Source organism: Henckelia pumila, chromosome 4 (genome assembly GCF_033568475.1).
Source record: "Henckelia pumila isolate YLH828 chromosome 4, ASM3356847v2, whole genome shotgun sequence".
In the NCBI taxonomy this organism is placed as follows: domain Eukaryota; kingdom Viridiplantae; phylum Streptophyta; class Magnoliopsida; order Lamiales; family Gesneriaceae; genus Henckelia; species Henckelia pumila.
In genome coordinates, this window is record NC_133123.1 from 43,979,762 (window position 1) to 44,002,131 (window position 22,370).

At 37.1% G+C, this 22,370-nt stretch overlaps 3 protein-coding genes across 3 annotated transcripts; 2 read left to right on the forward strand and 1 right to left on the reverse strand.

Moving 5' to 3' along the window:
* Positions 1-13,105: 13,105 nt before the first annotated feature.
* LOC140860949 (uncharacterized) lies at positions 13,106-16,534 on the reverse strand. Its single transcript, XM_073263948.1, has 7 exons — positions 16,184-16,534; positions 15,899-16,087; positions 15,723-15,817; positions 14,952-15,577; positions 14,420-14,644; positions 14,193-14,332; positions 13,106-13,384 (listed from the first exon to the last, which is right to left on the reverse strand). The coding sequence occupies exons 1-7, from the start codon at positions 16,532-16,534 to the stop codon at positions 13,106-13,108; spliced, it is 1,905 nt and encodes a 634-aa protein (XP_073120049.1).
* Positions 16,535-18,207: 1,673 nt separating this feature from the next.
* On the forward strand, positions 18,208-20,193 carry LOC140865227 (uncharacterized). Its single transcript, XM_073269793.1, has one exon. The coding sequence runs from the start codon at positions 18,322-18,324 to the stop codon at positions 20,065-20,067; it is 1,746 nt and encodes a 581-aa protein (XP_073125894.1). The 5' UTR covers positions 18,208-18,321; the 3' UTR covers positions 20,068-20,193.
* A 1,685-nt stretch (positions 20,194-21,878) lies between these two features.
* LOC140860950 (S-protein homolog 29-like) lies at positions 21,879-22,307 on the forward strand. The gene has a single exon (XM_073263950.1). The coding sequence runs from the start codon at positions 21,879-21,881 to the stop codon at positions 22,305-22,307; it is 429 nt and encodes a 142-aa protein (XP_073120051.1).
* Positions 22,308-22,370: the final 63 nt, after the last annotated feature.

The following is a 22,370-nucleotide window of genomic DNA, read 5'->3' on the forward strand; positions in this document are numbered from 1 at the left end:
AGGATTCAGATTTCAATCCCCTCGTCTATAGCCCTGATGAAGCATCAACCTCACTTTGTCCGCAAACTTAGAGATTGGTGATAGGAATTTAATCTTTTTCTAGGCCCGAATGGAATTGTAAAAAAAATGTTTTTTCTTCTCTGCTGTTTTTGAAACTTTTTAGCTACTCATTAAAATTGCCTAAATCATTTCTAAGCTCGTATTATTCTACCTCGATTTCAAGTATAAGTCACCAAAGTTAAGAATCAAATCATCCAATCCACTAACAAAATCACAAAGCTTTTCTAATCACTAGAGTGCCAACAATCAAGACATTCGTGCATATGGATGAGAACTCAAGATTAAATATTGCTAACATTGACCTTTTAGCGCAAAAAAATATTTTCATCATAGGCCAACACAATTACAACATCATGTCTTTAACTAAAACTAACTCATAAAAAATTTTCAAAATTTTCAAAATTTTTAAACACCCCCACAAACTTAAAATGTGCATTTCCTCAATATACAAAAGTAAAATAAAATCAAGGACACGTACCTTGGGCACCGAGCATCGTCGGCACCATCTTACTCATTCAATAATTTTCTTTAGGGGTAACCCTTAAACTCTTCATCGCTTCAAATTTTCACCTACACAACTCAAAATAATTATCAATGTCTAGTCTCATCATGCACAAAATAAAATAAAATAAAATAAACTAAAAGAGAATAAAAATAAAGCAAATAAAAAAATTGGCTTGGGTTGCCTCCCAAAAAGCGCTTAGTTTATAGTCCATAGCCCGACTGTCACAAATTCTAGCCCGACTCCACTTTGTTGGAGGTCTTTCCCTTATTTTTCATCCTCCAGACATACTCTTCTTCTTTGGTACCGGTAAATCAATCCCCTTTTGCAATTTTACAGCACTAAAAATTTCTGCACGACAGCTTCCCATCCTTTCTGCCGGTTCAATCATGAACACTGACCGCGTTAATCGGTGTGAATAAATTCAACTGGCAAGCGTACCAGATCAAGTAATAATATAGTGGACAAAGGTCCAAGTGTCGAACCCACAGGGACGGTATAAAAATGATTACCAAAATCTATTTATTTCTACTTAATCTAGACTAATGAAAAAGGATGATTTCAGATTTTAAACTAATGAATAAAATTGCAAATAAAATTATATTAAATAAAAACGCAGCAGAAAACTTTGGATTACTTAAAATTTGGGAAAAACTTCGATCAAGGACACATAGGTACCAGACAATTCGTGTAACAAGCAGTAAATCTAAGATATCAGACTTAATCGTAATTCACGGGAATTTTCCTAATTTGTTCGAAGGACTATATCTAGAACAATCAAACCTATTCAAAAATTGATGAACTAATCTTTCGTAATTCTAATCAAATTTGAATGCATAAATTGCTGTGAAAATTCAGTAAAAACCTAAACCGCATAATGAAACCGAATTCTATTTCTAGCCAATTTTACACTATGTTGATTATCGAAGTGATCAAAATAAAAACCTCCTCTGTCGACTTGGAATCGATTAACAAGCAAACAAATAACTGGCCAAGAAATTTATAAAACAAATATAAATTCGATAATTAATAAAATCAAATCAAGTCTAAAAATCTCAAATAAACAAACGAGTTTTCTACATAAATTGTCTGGCTCAATCACGTGGCCTTGATCGAAAAAGAAAAACTACTCACAATTCATAATTCAAAACCAAGTTTTAATCATGAATTGATAAATAAAATAAAATAAAAGAGAAGAGAAAAAACTCCCAAGCCTGTGCCGTAGCCGCCTCTCGAAATCTCATCTAAAATTCTGGAACCCTTATAAAATAATAAAAACTCCTATTTATAGTGTTTGGAAAGCCTTAAAAATTAATTTCCTAGTTGAAATATAATTTTCGGAATTTTCTGGCACGTCGACACGCGCGCGTGCGCCTTGGAGTCCTCGCGCACGCGCAGTTATATAAAGCAGTGGCCCAAACTTCCTCTCTCGCGTGCGCGAGAAATAGTCCCGCTCGCGGGCGCTCCACTCACGAATCTCTGGAATTTTCTTCTGCGAGCGCGCGAGATAATGCCCTCGCGCGCGCGCGTTATTTATTTGCTGAACATGCGCGATAGCGCTGCTTCTTGCGCCAACCACAGCCAAAAGCGCGATAGCGCTAATTCTTGTGCTAACAACTTGTTTTTCAGCGCGTTAGCGCTTCTCCCATGCTTATCAGCGCCTAGACAAGGGCAAACGCGCAACAACTCTCATCATCACCGCAACCTTCAACCTGCTCCGAGCGACGATTGTGAAAAATTCATATCTTGAGTTTTAGCCGTCGGATTGACCTAATATTTGGACTGCAGCTTCAAAACATCTTGAACTTCATTCTGACCGGTGGAGATCGGATTTGGATCTTTCAAAAATTAAATATGATTTTTAGATCAAGGCTACTCCGTTATTCTCTCTTCAAAAATCTAATTTCCTACAAAATTAACCGGGGAATTGAAATACACACAAATGAACTAAAACATATAAAAACACATAAAAATAATATTAATGCGCACAAAAATATATATAAAAATATCACAAACTAATGCATACAAACTGCACTTATCAACACCCTCATACTTAACTCTTGATCGCCCTCGAGCAAGACATGCAAAAACAAAATGCAAACAAAAGCATAAGTAAGGACAAGTCATGAATGTGCACAGCCTCTGAGAAGTTCAATTACCAACAAAAATCACCGACATGCTCTCAACTTTTCATAATACACCTTCGGTTTTACGTAAACGTGTGTGTGAAATGTCATTCGAGTTTCATGCAACTTAGACCGAATTCGTCTCAAATCTGCTTAGCGACCTATGACAAATCAGTGCAAGTTTCACTTTTCAAGTGTCCATTCATTCCAACGATCTCTAGACATACCCACCTCCCTTGAGATAATGAATTACACACCTCCAGATTTTGCACCTGGTATTGCATTAGCCCCAATAATTACCCGCTGACTTAGCTATAACTGGCTAGGATACGAAAAATCATTCTATTTTTTCTTTCTAATCCCCTCGTCTATAGCCCGGATGGAGCATCAATCCCATTTAACCCGCATACTTAGCCTTAAATTTAATTTTTTTTATAGGATTTTAATCCTTTCAAGGCCCGGAAGGAATTGTAAAATTTTTTTTTTTCTAGGTGCGCCCAAATCATAAGTGTAAACTAGAGCCTCATCAAAATTCATAGAACACAATCAAGATCCACAAACCACCTATTGCCGTGCAATGGTCAAACAGACAGAAACTTCATCAAATCTTTTGTTACAGTCCACTGGTCTAACATTAGTGCTTAAAAATCTTCACGGTTCAACCTACAGTTTCTCATGTCCAGTCAAGAGCAAAATTTTTCAAAAAAAACATTTTTTTTCAACATAACTTCATCATCATTGGCTATCATGACTCATCCTACTCATGCAATGCAAACAACAACAAAAACACACTATATGCAAACAAAAACGAAACACGACAAATGCAAAACAAACACACAAATGTTATAAATTAGTCTACCCCCCCATACTTATCCAAAGCATTGCCCTCAATGCTTCAGAACAATGAACAGAATGCAAACAAACACACAATGTAATGAAAAACAAAAATAACACTCTCCTGGTTTTCGATGCATTCTCTTCCTTCTTGACAGTATCCTCTGGGACGGTATCAGTGGTCTAGATTATCGGCGGGCACGACCAACTGGCATGGGAAAGAAACAATAATCAAATAAAAACAAAAATAAAAACCAAAAACATAATAAAAAAAACAAAAACACTGGGTTGCCTCCCAGTCAGCGCTAAATTTATAGTCTATAGCCCGACTATACTCCTCTTTGAGTGGCAAAATTCAAGGTGGTTTATCCACCGTCGCTGAAAAACTCGAATCAGTCCTGCACTTGCATGCTACATCATTAAAGAACTTGTGCAAGGGATTAATTCCTGCAGACAACTGCACCTGCAGACATGCACCAACATCATGCATCTCATCAACCAAACGAATAGCAAAACAAGATTTCAAAATTGGGCTCTCAATAGCCGACTTAGACATAGTAAAAACTACTTGTTCATCGTTCAATCTCATAACCAACTCTCCCTTCTCAACATCAACTAGGGCTCTACTAGCAGCAAGAAAAGGACGCCCTAAAATCAGTGGAACCTCACAATCCTCATCCATGTCAAGAATAACAAAATCTACAGGGTATATAAAATGTTCTATCTTGACTAGGACATTCTCTACGATCCCTCTCGGATATTTAATAGAACCATCAGCAAATTTAAGAGAGATAGCAGCAGGTTCTATATTTTCAACTCCTAATTTTCGAGCAATAGAATAAGGCATTAAATTAATGCTCGACCCAAGATCACACAACACATTCTCAAAAGACAAACTTCCAATATGACAGGGTATAGAAAAACTCCCTGGATCCTGAGATTTTGTTGGAAGCTTCTTTTTCAACACCGCCGAGCACTCTTCCTTCATTGTGACTTGCGTAAGATCATTCAGCTTCTTTTTATTTTTCAGCAAGTCTTTCAGAAACTTTGCATATCTCGGCATCTGAGCTAAAGCATCTGCAAAAGGTATGTTAATATGCAGTTTCTTGAAAATTTCAAGAAACTTCTTAAATTGAGAATCAAATAATAGTTGCTTAGCTCTAAGAGTGAAAGTTAAAGTAGATAAATCAACATTTTTATTAACTTCAAATTTTGAAGTCTTACCTTTCTTACCTCTCGTGGAGGATTTTTCTGTACGCACCTCCTCTTGCAATTCGACGTTGGGGAGAAATTATTTCTGAGAGTTTCACCTTTCCGCAGGATTCTCAGATTTGGTCTTAAAGGAAAGCTGTCACCTAGATTTATCGGTCCGTTTGAAATCTTGGAGATCATTGGTGATTTGGCTTATCGGTTATCCTTGCCACCATATTTGTCCAGTTTTCATGACGTGTTCCACGTATCGCTATTTCGACGGTATGTGGCAGATCAGTCTCATATTTTACAGCCGTCTGAAGTTCAGATGGATACTGATTTGACTTATGTAGAGAGACCGATTCGTATCCTGGATCATAAGGATAAAGTGTTGCGGAATAAAGTTATCCCTTTGGTTCTAGTTCACTGGCAGCACCGAGGCACTGAAAAAGACACATGATATAAATACAAATATGAGCATGCACATGACTTTAAAATCAGGGTTAAATCACTTTACTCATGGCGCCTGGAATACACAGTACCGGGCAAGAGAGCGACTCCGCATGGTACTCGTATATTCCTAAGACACGAATCCTCAAGAAGAATCGCCTCGACTGATGGAAACGGTCATAACTCACATCATCCCGATGCAGTCTCCGTAAAAACATATGCATGTGCTAAAAACAGTAAAACATAGTCAATACAGCACATACATCATGCATCACACACATACGTATAAATATCATGTCGCTATCTCGATCAGTACTTACGTACCTCTAACACTGCAGGTCAACTCCTAGCACACCCGTCTAGGTCCAAAGCCTACAAGTCTGCTCTACTGCGTCTACACATGCAAAAGTCCATGCATTACTATAAACGCTCTAAAAACTTTAACTAAGCTATTATTGCATACTCCTAAATATTTTTAGGATGCCAAAGCTATACCTGCGTCTGTCGTTAGCCCTTTGCTGACGATAGCCTCAAAACTAGGCCAAAGCTCCGCGACGACGTCTAGATCACTAAGCCACTTCCGGATTCCCCATAGGACGCCTAGATCTCCCTAGATCTGAGTTAGAAGGCTTAGGAATTAGAGAGAAGAAAGGGAATTTGGTGCACAGAATGAGAGCTCGGACCCCTTATTTATAGACGTCGATCGGAACGTTCGATCCCTCATCGGAACCTCCGATCGCGAACAAAGCGTCCGATCGTGACATCGGAATGTCCGATGTCACCTTACGTGCGTAAGTAGTGATGTCATCTTGCTGACGTTGGTGATGACGCCAGCCCCAGCCAGAACGGAACCTCCGATCCTCCAACGGAACGTCCGATCCTGATCGGAGCTTCCGATCCGTGCTTCGAAGCTTCCGATCCACTTTGGATAATTTTAGGCAAAATTTAGTAATTAATTTCCTTAATTACCTTGATTAATTGCGGGTCACTACAAACTGTGTTTTTGAAAGACTCTGCATTCTGATATGCGAACCACTCAACAAAGTTGGTAGTTAATGATTCTGGATTACCTTCTGACCTACTCATTGAAGGTGGGCTTTTAGATTCTTAGAAGTTGTGGGTTGATGAGATCCCATCATGTTTTCTGTTTAATTTCATTTTGTTTTAATTTCCTTTTGTGAGTCCTTCTGCTCTTTCTAAAAGATCATCTTCCCTCTTTATAGTGGTGTTAAAATATAATGCTCCCCCCTTTCTCTTCAGTTGTGCTAGGACAAGATCATTTTAGTGGATTAGAAGTGCCCTTTTCATTGCATTATGATTCTAGGTTATATTTTCTCTGATTTGTTTTCTCTATTGATCTTTATCAAAATCCATTCTGTTGTGAAGATACGATCCAGTTGTGGTTGTATAGCATCTTTAGTCTCCTGTAGGAAAGACGAAAGATAATTTTCCTTTAGCATCAGTAAAATCATGTGAAAAATAAGCTGACATTCTTTGCTGTTTGGAACAGGTTTGACTCTGGAATGTTCATGGTGAAATATGCCCCTACTATCAGACAACATTTTTGCAGAGAAATTAATCTGCTTTTCTCTTTTAAGCGCACGATCGAAGACACTTTAGCGCGGGATTCATCGATAGAAACTGCTGCAGGTAACTCTTGGCCTTGCATTGGATTTACTAGATTCAATTGTGTTATATTTAGTAACACAAAAATCTTGGGAACTTTCACGATTCCAGAATCTACCAGGCCTTTGACACCAGCTTTGGTTTCATCCAAATATTTCAGCATTTTGACCCTCTCAGATTCTTGGTCAACTGAAAAAACATGTGTTCCTGATCCTGCTGCCATCAAATCAAGTACGTAAAAGAGTCTAGCTAGCTGTAGCTTGTTTCTTAACAAGTCTGATTACTTTAATTTGATAAAATTGATGCGAGTTAAGTTGCAGAAGTTTAATCCAATTCTGAAAAGATAATATTGTTTTTTAAGGCTTGCGTGTTCAATTTGGATGATCATAAAATGTCATCTTGTTTTTCAAGGAGGCGGTCTTCACATGTTTAATGTGTGGGAAGTGATTTAAATAATTTAACAGCACGAGAAATAATGATTGGACAAGTAATAACATGTTTATTTTTTAGATTAATTTTGTAATTCAAACTATGATTAAGTTGCAAATAATAATTTTGTATTATGCCTGCGATAAATTGCCTTACTTTTAATTTGTGTTTGTAAAATTTGGATTGTGAAATTTTTTGAAGAAAGTTTGTGTTTATTTTTTAAAAAATTAATAAATTGAGTATATATTTTACATTTATCTCCCATACATCTATATTTTTGAGAGCTAGGTGTGACAAAGCTGATTTTTTTTTTCTTATATAGCTTTATCTTTTCTTTATTTTCTGATTAATGTTCGTGAAGGATTCATATCAGGGAAGGGGTAGCAACAGGAGATTAACCATTCCAGAAGTTGATCCATTATGTGACGTCCGGGGCTGAGGATGCGGGGAGTGATCGCCGGTGCCAAGAGGTTGCACGGACAATGAGCGGCTCCTGAAAGGCTTCTAGGCGGAGGGAGACATGAATGAACCGATCCCGTGCCGGAATGAGAGGGAATTCTGAGACTGTGTAGGTATGGGACTACATAGTTGAGGAGGGCTTAAAAAGGTTTCATATGTGCTACTCATATCAAGAAGGTGCATCTTCTTTTCGAAAGCTCTTCACATAAGAACTCCAAAGTTAAGTGTGTTTGACTTGGGGAAATTATAGGATGGGTGACCCCTGGGAAGTTTTCCAGGGTGCGTGTGAGTGAGGACATAAGCACGCTGAAAAGACCCGTCTTGATACAGTGGGGCGTTACAAATGGTATCAGAGACGACCTCTCTTAGTACGGTATGGTTCGGGGACGAACCAAGCGAAAGCTGGTGGGCATGTGACGCCCGGGGCTGAGGAGGCGGGGAGTGATCGCCGGTGCCAAGAGGTTGCACGGACAATGAGCGGCTCCTGAAAGGCTTCTAGGCGGAGGGAGACATGAATGAACCGATCCCGTGCCGGAATGAGAGGGGATTCTGAAACTGTGTAGGTATGGGACTACATAGTTGAGGAGGGCTTAAAAAGGTTTCATATGTGCTACATATATCAAGAAGGTGCATCTTCTTTTCGGAAGCTCTTCACATAAGAACTCCAAAGTTAAGCGTGCTTGACTTGGGGAAATTATAGGATGGATGACCCCCTGGGAAGTTTTCCAGGGTGCGTGTGAGTGAGGACATAAGCACGCTGAAAAGACCCGTCTTGATACAGTGGGGCGTTACACATTATCCAACCAAGAGGCTCGAAATATTAGGAGGCAATCATCATCATCAGTTGCAGGGGGTTTACCTCCATTAGGCAGGTTCATTTTCAACAGTGTATTCTTTCTTCTAATTTTTTTTACTTGATTCCAAGTTTTGTACATAAACATGATATCATATTGCAGATTCTTTATCACTTCTGGGAAAAATCCAACAGCATAATTGTAGTGACCCTTACCCGGATCACCTACTAACAGAACTTAGGCATGCAATTAACTTAATTAAACAGATATTAGAATAAAACTGCAGAAACCATAAACTTTATACAATCCCAAGTAAAGGAATCTGTAATTTATCCAAATAATATACAACCAAATCGAATAGATGTATCAACCTCAAAACAACAGAAATAAAACCTAGACGAAGCTCCAACTGGTCAACCACTGACTAGCCCCTCCTGGATCCACCCTCCTCGTCCAATCGCAAACCTGCCCCATGGAATAGGGTGTCCAAAAACACAGAGTACGAGACGTGAGAATAAAACGCTCAGTATGAGAGTATGAGTACATTCAGTACTTAAGATCGGAATTCGAGGACGAAATAATCTTAAGTGTGGGAGAATGTAGTAGCCCGTATCCAGAATTAGTGGTTAATTGTTAATTAATCCACTTATTCATGATTAAGGAGACTTCTAATGGATTAGCGGAGTGCGGAGTTAGGCCCATAATGATCAGAAATGGTCCGGAGGGTCAGGCGGAACGGATGCAACGTTCAAGGGAACGGAAGCAACGTTCGTGCCATCGGAAAAACGTCACTGCTTATGCACTTGATGGGAAATCAGGCAGAACGGAAGCAACGTTCGGGAACAGAATCAACATTCGTACCAGGAACGAACGCAACGATCGGGATCATTCGCAACGTTCGTGGTCTATAAATAGGGGAGTCGATGCTCACTTTTGAGCACACCTCTCACCTCTTCTCTCTCGATTCATTAGCCTTCTAACTCAGGTCTAGGGAATTCTAGGCGTCCCATCGGGAATCCAGAAGTGGCATAGCGATCCAGGTGTCATAGCGAAGCTATGGCCTAGTTTTGAGGCGATCGACAGCAACGGGCTAACGACGGACGAAGGTATAGCTTTTGCTTCCTAAAAATATTTAGAAGTATGCAATAGCTTAGCACTTTAATGATAGTAGTATCATTTGGCAGTGTAGAGAAGACTATAGGCGTGGACCTAGAGTTGGTAGAGCTTGCACTGATTTGAGGTACGAAAGTACTGTTCGAGATATCATGACTGAATATGCATGTATTATGTGACTGCATGATTTATATGTCATTGATTTATGATGCATTCATTTGCATATTGAGCTATCTCCTTCGAGATGTCTGTTAGTAGGGTTTTACCCTATCCTGTTAGTGGATGGACTTTCATCGATTTGGGTCCGGCATATCCACTGGTATTTCGGTATGGGAGCCAGCTCCTGCAGTGACGGCACAACGTGCTACATACCAGGGCTCGGTCTGTCTCTGTTAGCTGATCTTTAACCTCGAGTTTTAGGGAGTTCACTTTGCATGCATGTATACTCATACTCTCGTGCTGAGCATTTTATGCTCACGTCTCGTACTCTGTGTTTCTGGACACCCTATTCCATGGGGCAGGTTTGCGATTGGACGAGGCAGATGGTTCCAAGAGAGGCTAGGCAGTGGTTGACCAGCTGGAGCTTCGTCTAGGTTTTATTTCTATTATTGTTGGGTTGATACAGCTTTCGATTTGGTTGTATAATCTATTTGGATATTTACAGATTCCTTTCCTTGGGATTGCAGTATTTGTAATGTTTGTATTTGTAATGTTTTCGCAGTTTAAATTCTGATTTCTGTTCATTAAGTTAATTGCATGCCTAAGTTCTGTTTAGTAGGTGATCCATGTAAGGGTCACTACATGTAGGATGAGAGTTATGAATTGGTGAAATTAGCATGCATAGGATTGAACTTTAGATGTTAATTGGTTGTTATAAAAGAATGATCTATATCTATTGGGAAATCTTTTGCGTACTGGAAATATTAGCATTAGAGGTATTGTTACGTTTGTGTTGCTAGATTTTGGAGCTACGCATTTTTTATCTCTCATTAGTTCTGAGGATTTTTAGTAATTGTTTGCTATAAGTTAGATGCAAATGTTGGGTCGGAGAGAATATTTTGAGAATTATCTTAGAGATTTGATTGATTGCTATTGAGGAATTCAGATTTCATTTTTATCAGGAATCGTTGAGCCAAATGATTCGGGTTAAGGGTACTATTGAGAGATGAATTAGTTTGTTGCAAATATGAAATTTGGGAATTTGGTGATAGTCCTAACTGAGTAATTAAGCATTGATTGACGTTTAGTTGATTTTGTGAGGGATTGGAACGTGCTTTTGGGATAGAGGAAAAATCAGTTACGCGAGCCATTTTACCGATTCTTTCTAAAAATATTGGAATCCTTCTTGTAGTTCATGCATTCCTTGATTCGCATGACATTGTTCATTGAAGATTCAGTCAATTTGGCTTCGAATGATATTTCGGTTATGAATTTTGGAAATTCATATTTCTTGAGAACTTGAATCTAAATCTGGACATGGATATTGATTTGGGTGAGTACTGTTATTCTATTCCATTGGGATCTTGATTTTATTTTGTTGACATCGGATTGCACCTTGGGATTTTTATTTCTTTTTCATTGAGTGCGTGTGGATTTCCTCGTGTGTAAGCCACGCTGACAACCTTGATTTTGATTTGTATTGATGATGGGCATGATGTCATACCTGTTGACAGGTGATCCCCTGATTTGATATTTTGATTGATTGGCTCGTGTCCCTTGTTCATGGAGCCTTGAATTGATTCGCTCACCCCTTGTATTAGACTGCAAACGAGTTGTTTCCTTTTAGCAGAGTTGTTTTCCAGATTATTGTATTTTGATATTATATTAAAACACTACACAACACAAAGTGAATGTAGAATGCCTAAAATCCTAAACATGCATGAAAAGAAAAACAACATTGTTGTCTATGTTGTTGTAACACTGGAGACAACATCAGCAAAGGATTATAATGCACACATGCTGAGAGACCTCCGAAGAGTTGAGAATCTCTCGAAATCTAATGCTTTAGTAAAAATGTCTGCCAGTTGGTTGTTGGTTCCAACAAACTCCATTCGTTCGAATCACACTTTTTTTCTACCAAATCTCGAATAAAGTGATGACGAATGTCAATGTGTTTTGTGCGAGAGTGTTGAACTGGATTCTTTGATATATCAATCGCACTCGAATTATCACAATAAACAATGAAGGTTCACTCTTAAAACCGTAATCCTCAATTATTTGGTTCATCCAAAAAAGTTGTGAACAACAACTTTCAGCTACATATTCAGATTTAGCAGTCGAAAATGAAACACAATTTTGCTTACAACTATACCATGACACCAAATTATTATCAAGATAAAAACACCCACCAGTAATGCTCTTCTTATCATTCACATCACCATCCCAATCAGCATCACTAAAATCCACAAGATTAGTGTTTGTTTCTTTTGTATACTTCAATCCTAAATCCAATGTACCCGAAACATATTTCAAAATACGTATAACAACTTTAAAATGAGTTACCTTTGGATCAGATTGGTACCTAGAACATAAACACACACTAAACATGATATCATGATGACTAGCAGTCAAATACAAAATACTCTCTATCATGTTGCGATACATGGTGTTTTCAACACCAGCTGCAACACTGTCTTTTTCTAATTTTTCACTTGAACCCATTGGAGTTTTCATATGCTTGGAATTCTCTTTACAAAACTTTTTCACCAAATTCTTTTCATACTTATTTTGACATAAAAAATATCATCACTCAATTGCTTAGCTTGCAATCCAAGAAAAATGGGTTAATTCTCCTACCATGCTTATTTCAAAAGTAGAAGACATGCATTCAACAAAACTAACATGCTTTTGAGAAGAAGCACCAAAGATAATGTCATCCACATAAACTTGATAAATAAGAATTTCACCTTTGGTCTATTGAATAAAAAGATTTTTGTCAACCTCACCTCGTTTGAATCCAATTTCGAGCAAATATTTAGTCAACCTGCCATACCATGCTCGTGGAGCTTGCTTCAAACCGTAAAGTGACTTCTTCAACTTATAGACGTGATCCAAGTAATGTGGATCCTCAAAGCCCTTTGGTTGTTTCACACACACTTCTTCACTTAAAACACCATTCAAAAACACACTTTTCATATCCATTAGGTAAATTTTTATACCCATATGACATGCAATGACAAGCAATAGTCGGAATGACTCAATAGGGTAAACAAGAGCAAATGTCTCATCAAAATCAACCCCTTCTACCTGCGTATACCCTTGAGCAACCAACATTGCTTTATTCCTTATGATGTTTCCTGATTCATCGATTTTGTTTTTGAAAATCCATTTTGTACTAATGACATTATCATGATCAGGAGGTGGAACAAAAAACCACACATCATTTCAGACAAATTGCTCAAGTTTCTCATGCATGACATTTACCCAAAATTCATCATTCAAAGCATCATTGATATTCTTAGGTTCAATATTAGAGACAAAACAAGAATGCATTACCTGTGAGTACACGAAACTCATGCATACTAACTCAACCATCTTATGGTAGTCCACTTTGTCCTTAGCTCGGGTTTTCCTAGTTCCATGAACATCTCCAATAATCTGTGATGAAGGATTATTTTTTGTATCTTGCTTGGAATGTTCTTTTCAATAATTAACTCAATTTCCTCATCACTTTGATGATTATCCTCATGATCAGTTTCTAGCGGAACTGGTGTTCTTGATGTTGCAACATCAGGGACAACACTGGGTTCTTCAACAGTAAATTCCAGCAAGCCTTCAACATCATCTTCAGCATCTTTACCCTTGAAATATGCAAAATCATCAAAAACAAAATTAATAGATTCTATTATTATTTTGGTTCTAAGGTTATACATCCTATATGCACGACTATTAGTAGAATAACCAATGAATAAACACTTATCACTCTTGGAATCAAATTTTTCTAGGTGAGTTCATTCATTTAAAACATAACACTCACAGCCAAAACCATGAAATTAATTTAGTTTTGGCCTCTTTTCCATGAGGATCTCATAGGATGTCATCAAAGAACCACTTCTCAAATAAACACGGTTGGAAATATGACAAGTTTTGTTTAATGCTTCTGCCCAAAATCTCTTGGAGATATTTTTTGAGTTCATCATCACCCTAGCCATCTCCTGCAACGTCTTATTATTTCTTTCAGCTATGTCGTTTTATTGAGGAGTTTTTTTGAGCAGAGAACTCTTGAGATATGCCCTTTTTGTCACACAAAGATGAAAAAGATGAGTTCTCAAATTCCTTTCCATGATCGGTTCTGATCCTTGCTACTGTCAAGGCATGCAAGTTAGTGATATTATTGAATAATTTCTTAAAAATATCAAAAGTTTCTGACTTTTCTCTTAGAAATCTTACCCATGTAAAATGAGAAAAATAATCAAAACATACCAAAGAATATTTTTACCTCCATAGCTTTCAACATCCATTGGACTCATTAAGTCTATATGCAAAAGTTCAAGACACCGTGTTGTCCCACAGTGTTGTAACACGGGGTGCGATACACGGGTCTGCTTATCTTTTTGGCATACAGATGTATTGAACACCAGACTTTAAATTTGGCAGTCCTCTGAAAACCTCAAACTTACTCAAATTCTTCAAAGTTTTGAAATTCACATGACCACGCTTTTGGTGCAATAGACTAAAATCATCGATTTTTGAGTGTCTACAAGCCAATTCCTCACCGAGTTGGAAACAATCGTCTGCAGATCTTGTACCTGTCATAACACATTGATTAGCATTATCAAAAAATTCACAAGTATTCTTATCAAACTTCACATGCAATTCATCATCACACAATTGACTAATTGAAATTAAATTCGCATTAAGTCCTTCAACATAAAAAACATTGTGAAGCTTTGTAAATCCTTCCACATCCAGTGTTCCTTTTCCAACAATTCTTCCTTTTGCACCACCTCCATAGGTCACTCTACCGCATTCTTGTTCAATGTAGTCTGTGAGGTGATCTTTCAAACATGTCATGTGGCGGGAGCTTCCACTATCAAAATACCAATTTCTTGCAGTGTTATCTTTCAAGAAAGTATAAATAACAAAACACTATCAAACTTTTGTACCCAAATTTTCTTCACACTGGGTCCTTTTTTGTCAGTGTTGCGCTTGGTGTTGTGCAACACGAGAGGCAACACTTGCTTAGATTCTCAAAAAAGAAAGTCATTTATGAAATTACGAAAAAATGGTCTGATATGACTAGGTTTGAGACAGTAATGGCAAACAAAAGGACGCTTCCATTGTTTTGGCTTTGGAACAGGAACAGTTTTCTCAAGAATAGGTTTCTGTTCTTGGGATCAACTGAAGGATGGTTCACAGAATTGTTACCTTCCTTCACAAACACTGGTGATTTAGAAGATTCATCAATTTCAAACACACTTTCTTTAAACCCAAGTCCAAACTTATCATCTTTGCCCATAGTCAAAAGAGAATCAAGTTTGTTCGAACTCGAATTAAATCTGGCAAGATTTGTCTTTGCTTTTTCAAGTTCAGTATTTAACAACCCCAATTTTAGGTCTTTCTTGCTCATGAGAACTTCCAGCCTAGCCACAACAGCTTTCAATTCAGCATTCTCTTTAGAGAGAGTTGTGTTTAACTTGTTCTTTTTGATCCAGTCACTGTACAACTCCTCATAAAGTTTCTGGATACCTTCCAGAGTAGATACTTCAGCTACCTGTTTTTCATGATTACTGGAATTATCAAAATTAGAAGCCACAAAACAGACATATTTTTGAACTGTGTTGCGCCCTGGTGTTGCAACACTGGAGCCAAAATCGAGTAGATTGATCTGAAAATTTTTCTTACCTTCCAGCAAAGTAGTAAAAGATATAAGGTCTACCTGTTCACACTTTTCCTGTTCTTCCTCAGAATCCTCATCACTCAGGGAGACATTCATACCTTTTCGAAGTCGATTGACACATTCATACGCATAATGTCCATATCCACGACATTCCCTGTATTGAATATTGTCAAAATTCTTACTAGAAGACTGATTATTACTTTTATACTTCAGTCATGGTCCTCGAGTAGTAGCTGATTTTTTAGACTTCTCCGATGTTGGTAAACTCGAGAATTTTGAAGGTTGTGCACCTTTCTCACTTTTCTTCTTTTTGTCTCATCACCTTAAGGTAATGACCAAATTTCTTTGTGATTAAGACAATAGAGTCATCTCCCAAATTAGATTCACCTACTTCCTGCTTCATCTCAGAAAAATCATTGTAAGTATCATTAGACAATTGAAAAGCAATTGAATTACCTTTATAGTCATCTTATACTTCCATCTCCATCTCGTATATGCGAAGAGATCTTATTAATTTATCCAACCCCATTATAGATATATCCTTGGATTCATCTATAGCGCAAACTTTAGTGCGAAACCTTTTTGGAATAGACTGAAGTACTTTGCACACAAGTCGTTCGTTAGAGATAGGATCACCAAGAACTGATGCTTCATTAGCAAGACTCTTCAATATAGTATTTTATTGCATGATGGTCTCAATTTCCTCCATTCTTAATTTCTCAAATTTTGAAGTTAGGAGACACATCCTTGTTTTCTTAACACTCGTCGAGCCCTCACAATGATTTTGAAGTTTATCCCAAGCATCCTGAGAAGAGACACAAGTACAAATCAGATTAAAAATGTTCATATCAACATAGGTAAAAATAGCATTAATGGCTTTAACATTTAAAAAATTAGCAGAGGATATTTCATCGGCTGTCCATTGTGCTCTTGGTTTGGGTCCATCCCCTTTTTCATCTCTCATTGGTGGTGACCAACTATCGAGAACACGTTGCCAAACCCTGGAATCAATAGATTGTATGTATATGCTCATCTTCAGTTTCCATGGACCGTAATTTGTCTCATCCAAAATTGGTGGACGAATTACAACATTTGAGTACGGAGTATCCATAACAAACCTGTAACAATAACCAGGAACTCACTTATTAATCAAGTGGTGGCTCTGATGCCACGTGAAAGATGTTGTGTACACAGTTTGTTATGTAAAAACAGGCAGTGTTGTACTTGGTGTTACAACACCAGAAACAACACAGTGCAGCAAAAATTAAAGCGTAAATAATAACACAACTAAATAATTTTGCACGAATATAAAAACTCGTGCGTGTGCCTTAGGGCTAAATATCACTAGAAAAAGTAAGATCAGTCTTTTCAAGAAATACTTGTGATTTTACGAAAAGTCAATAAACCCTAAATTTCTCAACAGGTTGAGAAATCAAATTTTCATCCTAAATAAATCAGAGTAAAACAAATAGATGCAACTCTCGTAGCCTAAATTTGAAGAACAACAATTATCTTCGAACAACACTATTCTCACAGTGTTGTCTCAGATGTCTTTAACACCAACAGCAACACGGGGACACACAATAACGATGATTGCAAAATCGGTCTTCAGAAACCTTCAACTTCGTGTCCGCAATTCTTCGATTGATGCTCTGAAAGTCGACGTCTGAAGCTCTACTTAACTTGTGCGTGAGAATCCTATTTTATATATTAGAGTCCAAGAAAGTTGATTTCCATAAATAGAGTCCTACATTAATAAGAAAAACAATTGTAAGTAAGAATAAAACTCTATTAATCATGTCAAGTCATATCTTGATAATAGCAAATAATAATATATCAAAGATTTTCCTTATCAAGATATATTTGATCATGATAAATATATTTCATATAAATTTTTTAGAATTACACACAAGATATTTATCAAATCTAATTACTTGTCTAGAAAGCAAAATCAATTAATATCAAATATTCAAAATATTTCAAGGAATAAAATTTCTTTCATATATATATTTCTATATTTCTATATTATAAAAGTTGAGGCCTTTAGTGGTCCGACTTGATGACAGCAAATCGTTTTTACAAAAACACTAGTGTCTACTTAAAAGTAATCTATAATATACTCATAACTATCACATCTTATCCACTTTCAAAAGTTTAAAAATTTAAATATTATCTTTGACAAATCAAAGATTCATATATTATTTAAAAAAAATATATCTTTACTATCTTTATTATTTTACACACACAACACTTCATCAAATTAATTTTTATTATAAGTTTTTCTACTTGAATAATATACAATACAGAGATTAATCAATACCACATCACCTTTTCCTAACATAAATTTAGCTCCCATGGGCGCCATGAATCACGTAAAAAAGTTGCAATGAAAAATATATATCATGCTTAAGATTTTCTTTTTTCTTTTTTTATTTTTTATTTTTTGTGAGATGGAAACCCGCAGTTGCTAAATTTTGGTGTGCTTTGGGTAAATTTTCGGACTAATGCAACTACGCTAGTCAGATAAACCACATTAGATAAACCCTGTGTGACAAACTAATCCAAAAAAGTGTTGGCAAAAGAATCAAACTTCTTATCTATGATCAAAAGTTCATCTAATTCATCCACGGGCAAGATTTTCTTTTTTATGTTACAACGTGACACGTGTCGTCTTCTAGCCCATCTTATCCAAAAATAATATATACATATATTAAAAAAATTAAAAATTAAAAAAGGAAAACGGGTAAAAACCCATCCATTGATTAGCCAAGAACAGGATAGAACTCCAGTACCTTTCACTTCAAAGTTCAATTTCCTAGCTAGCTCACTAGTATAAGGTTTTTGCTTTCGTTCTCACCAATTTACAGATAATGAATCCTCCATGAAAACTAAGTACAAATGGCTTCAACCTCGAACCCCGAGTTCTTCCCTCAAGCTCTCTTTTTCAGCCACCAGAAACTCCGAGCAAAGTTTCACCACAGTTGCATTTTCAGATGCAGAAATCAAAACAACCCCAAAGCAGTAAACTTTAGAGATTTTCAGAGGGTGAAGGCTTCTACGGAGACGAGAGATTTGCCGATTTATAAAGATTTTAAAGAAGGCCATTTCCTCAAACTGCTCAGCAGGTCTTGTAAAGAAGGGAATTTTGACGAGGCCCTTCATTTTCTTGAGAGCATGGTGAGCTTGGGTCACAAAGCTGACGTGATTCTGTGCACTAAGCTCATTAAAGGGTTCTTCGGCTCCAAGAGGGTGGATAAAGCTGGTAAAGTTTTGGGGATTCTCGAGAAATTTGGTGAGCCTGATATATTTGCTTACAATGCTTTCATCAATGGTTTGTGTAAAGCGAATCGGATGGATTCCGTAAACGAAGTCATGAATCGGATGAGGTCTCAGGGGCTTTCGTCGGATGTGGTGACTTATAATATAATCATAGGCAATCTTTGTGATAGGGGGAAGTTTCGTTTAGCTATGAAGATGATGGATAAGTTAGTGGAAGACAATTGCCAGCCTACTGTTGTGACATACACGATATTGATCCAAGCAACCATAGTCGAAGGCGGTGTTGTCGAAGCAATGAAGCTTTTCGATGAGATGTTGTGTAGAGGGCTGCAGCCCGACATGTTCACTTATAATACGATAATAAGAGGAATGTGTAGAGAAGGGTTGTTGGATGATGCCTTCAAATTCGTGCGTTGCGTGAGTACTAGAGGTTTTAGGCCGGATGTGATATCGTATAACATTATGTTGAGGGAGTTGCTTAATCAGGGGAGATGGAATGATGCGGAGGAGCTTATGGTGGAGATGTTTACAACGGGTTGTGAACTGAATGTGGTTACTTATAGCATCTTGATAGGTGCTCTGTGTCGCGACGGGCATTTTGATGAGTCGATACACTTGTTGAAGATTATGATGGATGAGGGATTGACTCCGGATACTTACACATATGATCCCTTGATTTCATCTTTGTGTAAAGAAGGGAGACTAGATTTGGCGATTGGTTTCTTGGATTACATGATATCTAAGAGTTGTCTGCCTGATATAGTAAACTACAACACTATACTATCCGCGTTGTGCAAGAATGGTAACTCGGATGAAGCTTTGGAGGTGTTGGGGAAGCTTGCTGAGACGGGCTGTGCCCCGGACGTGACATCTTATAACACGATGATAAATGCGTTGTGGAACTACGGGGACAGAACAAGAGCCTTGGAACTGATTTATGAGATGATACATAAAGGGATTGATCCTGATGAGATTACGTACAACTCGCTGATATCGTGTTTGTGTAGAGAAGGGTCAGTGGATAAGGCTGTCGAGCTGTTAGGCGACATGAAGGAGAGCAAATTCGAGCCAACGGTTGTGACCTACAACACTCTTTTGTTAGGAACTTGCAAGGCTCACAGGATCTTTGATGCTATTGGAATGCTGGAGGAAATGGTGGAAAACGGTATCCAGCCGAATGAAACCTCTTACATTCTGCTGCTTGAAGGCATTGGATTCACAGGATGGCGAGCAGAAGCCATGGATCTCGCGAACACTCTGTATAAGAAAAACATTATTTCGGATCAATCTTTGAGACGTTTGAGCAGAACATTTCCTGTGACTGATGCTGCTGGTAGCTTGAGTAAACATGAAATTCACATCTAGTTCAGAGTTTATTGCATTCTTTTGTGCTCGTAAATCCATCGATATGATTTCTATTTTACTGCTTGTAGCTTCTACATTTTCTTATCCGGCCACCCGTTGAAAGCTTGAAAGGTTTATGACTACCGTAAAATCTCGAGATTGCTAAAAAACTATGAAAAGATTGATCTTTTAACTTGAACCAATTACTACTTAGATGTTTTCAAAATTCTTGGCTTGAAGCTCAAACAAGAAGACATTTTGGGTTCGGATTCGGCTCGACTAGTAGTTTGAATTTTATCTTCTCTTATAAAAACATTTTTAATTTTAAGTTGGCCGGGTAGGAATTGGAACAGATGTTTTGCCGAGTCTCATGCTACATTTCTAATTGCTACACAAATGTAAATGGTATAAGCGCCTCTTATTTTTCATTGTTTGCCGAGCAACGCTTACACATGATTGAAATCATTAAATTCAATCATTAAACCGATCGCTTGTAGCTCATCTACAAAAGGTTTTAAGTTTGGTACGAGATTTCAATTTTGAGATTTAATTACAACAATGCCCACGCTCCCAAAAAAATTCCGTTAAACCAGCATGCATTTATGAATACGTAGAAGTAAATATTGCATAAAATGGAACAAACCATTTCATTTTGTTCAAATTGGCCGCAGTTATTAATAATATTATTTTTTGGGGAAGATGAAATGCATGTAATGAATGGGTCTTAAAAACGAGACCTCTTTACCTGAAAAATACATCCCAACTTGATCATTAAAATTCTCTGAGGTCTTGGCAGTTTTTCCAAGGACTGGGATTCGAGTACTTGTCACTTGACCCCAAACTTCACATAGTCAATCAACATATCATCTACCCTAAAAGGGCTATTGTAATTTTATGGAAAAAATTGTTTTTTTTTGGTTCATTATGTTTATAATTTTGCAATTTCAGTCATGTATATTTTCAGATTTCAGTTTTGTATATTTTTAGATTTCAGTTTTAGTCTGTCATTTTTTTTTGGCAATTTTAGTTTTTTCTTCAATGTGACACTGATGTGACATCAATGCAGTTCTAATGTGAAGCAAACGTGCATAGTGACACATAAACATTTTGAAGAAAAAATGATTAAAATTGTCAAAAATCAAAACATACAAGACTAAAACTTAAATATGAAAACACAGAAGACTTAAATCGCAAAGTGACAAGCATACATGACCAAAAACTGCAAATTTTCCTTATTTTATATTTGAGTTTATAATTGCGATCATAAGCTAATACGAAATTGACATAAGAAGTCGGTAATTTTTTCATTTTGCACGAAAAAAAAACATAATTTTTCCAAAAATATTTACGACTCGTTATATATGACGAACATATAATTTTGTTGTCCCTCAACAAAAATTTGAATAATTTCAATTTAATACCCTACCTCTCCTTTGGAGTTACTACTCAAGATTCCAAAGATATAAATTTAATACACGTATCATTCTTTAATCCATTGGTTTGCAAATAAAAATACGGAATATATTTTTCCTTTGCATTAGGAAATATATATTTATCTCAACAGAATCTCCATTGGCCTAATTACCATTAAATGACTATACAATTAAATGCGGGATACACCATAAATTGAAATAAATATATATAATATCGTATGAATTTCTAAACCACGAACAATTAGGAAGGAAATCAAACAACATTTATTTCATTCTTGATTGAATATTAAATTTCTTAACTATATAAACACAACCTCAAGAAAAAAAGATAACCCCAAAAACATATGCATCACAAATAATTAAACTTCATTTCGAGCATATATGGGTCGATATTCGGGTATGGGGAACTTGTTCTTCTTCCTGGTGATCTATTTGATGTCTGTATATGTTGTTCAATCGGTTATAATCCGGGGACCCGTATGCGCCAACTATTATCATTATCAAGTTTTCGTATACCACAGTATCAGTATTTCACAAGATGCCGTGCCACTACGAACATATTGCGCGTCTAAAGACAAACATATCGGATACAAGATCCTCAACTACGGCGAATCGCTTGATTGGGACTTTTGCAACTTCCCGGAGAAGCCCCGGACGTTTACCTGTCATCTAATGTGGGGTTCGAAACTAGCGATTTTCGAGTCGTTCAATGCTACATTGGCTCCGGCGTGCGGTGGTCGTGACAACGATTGTTCTTGGTTTGCTCGTGCGGATGGTGTGTATTTTGATCAACAAAAAATGATAGATTGGGGAAATGTGCGTACGTGACATTGTATGATAGCTCGGTATATATATATCATGTTGCAGCAATCATATATGGATGAGTTTTCA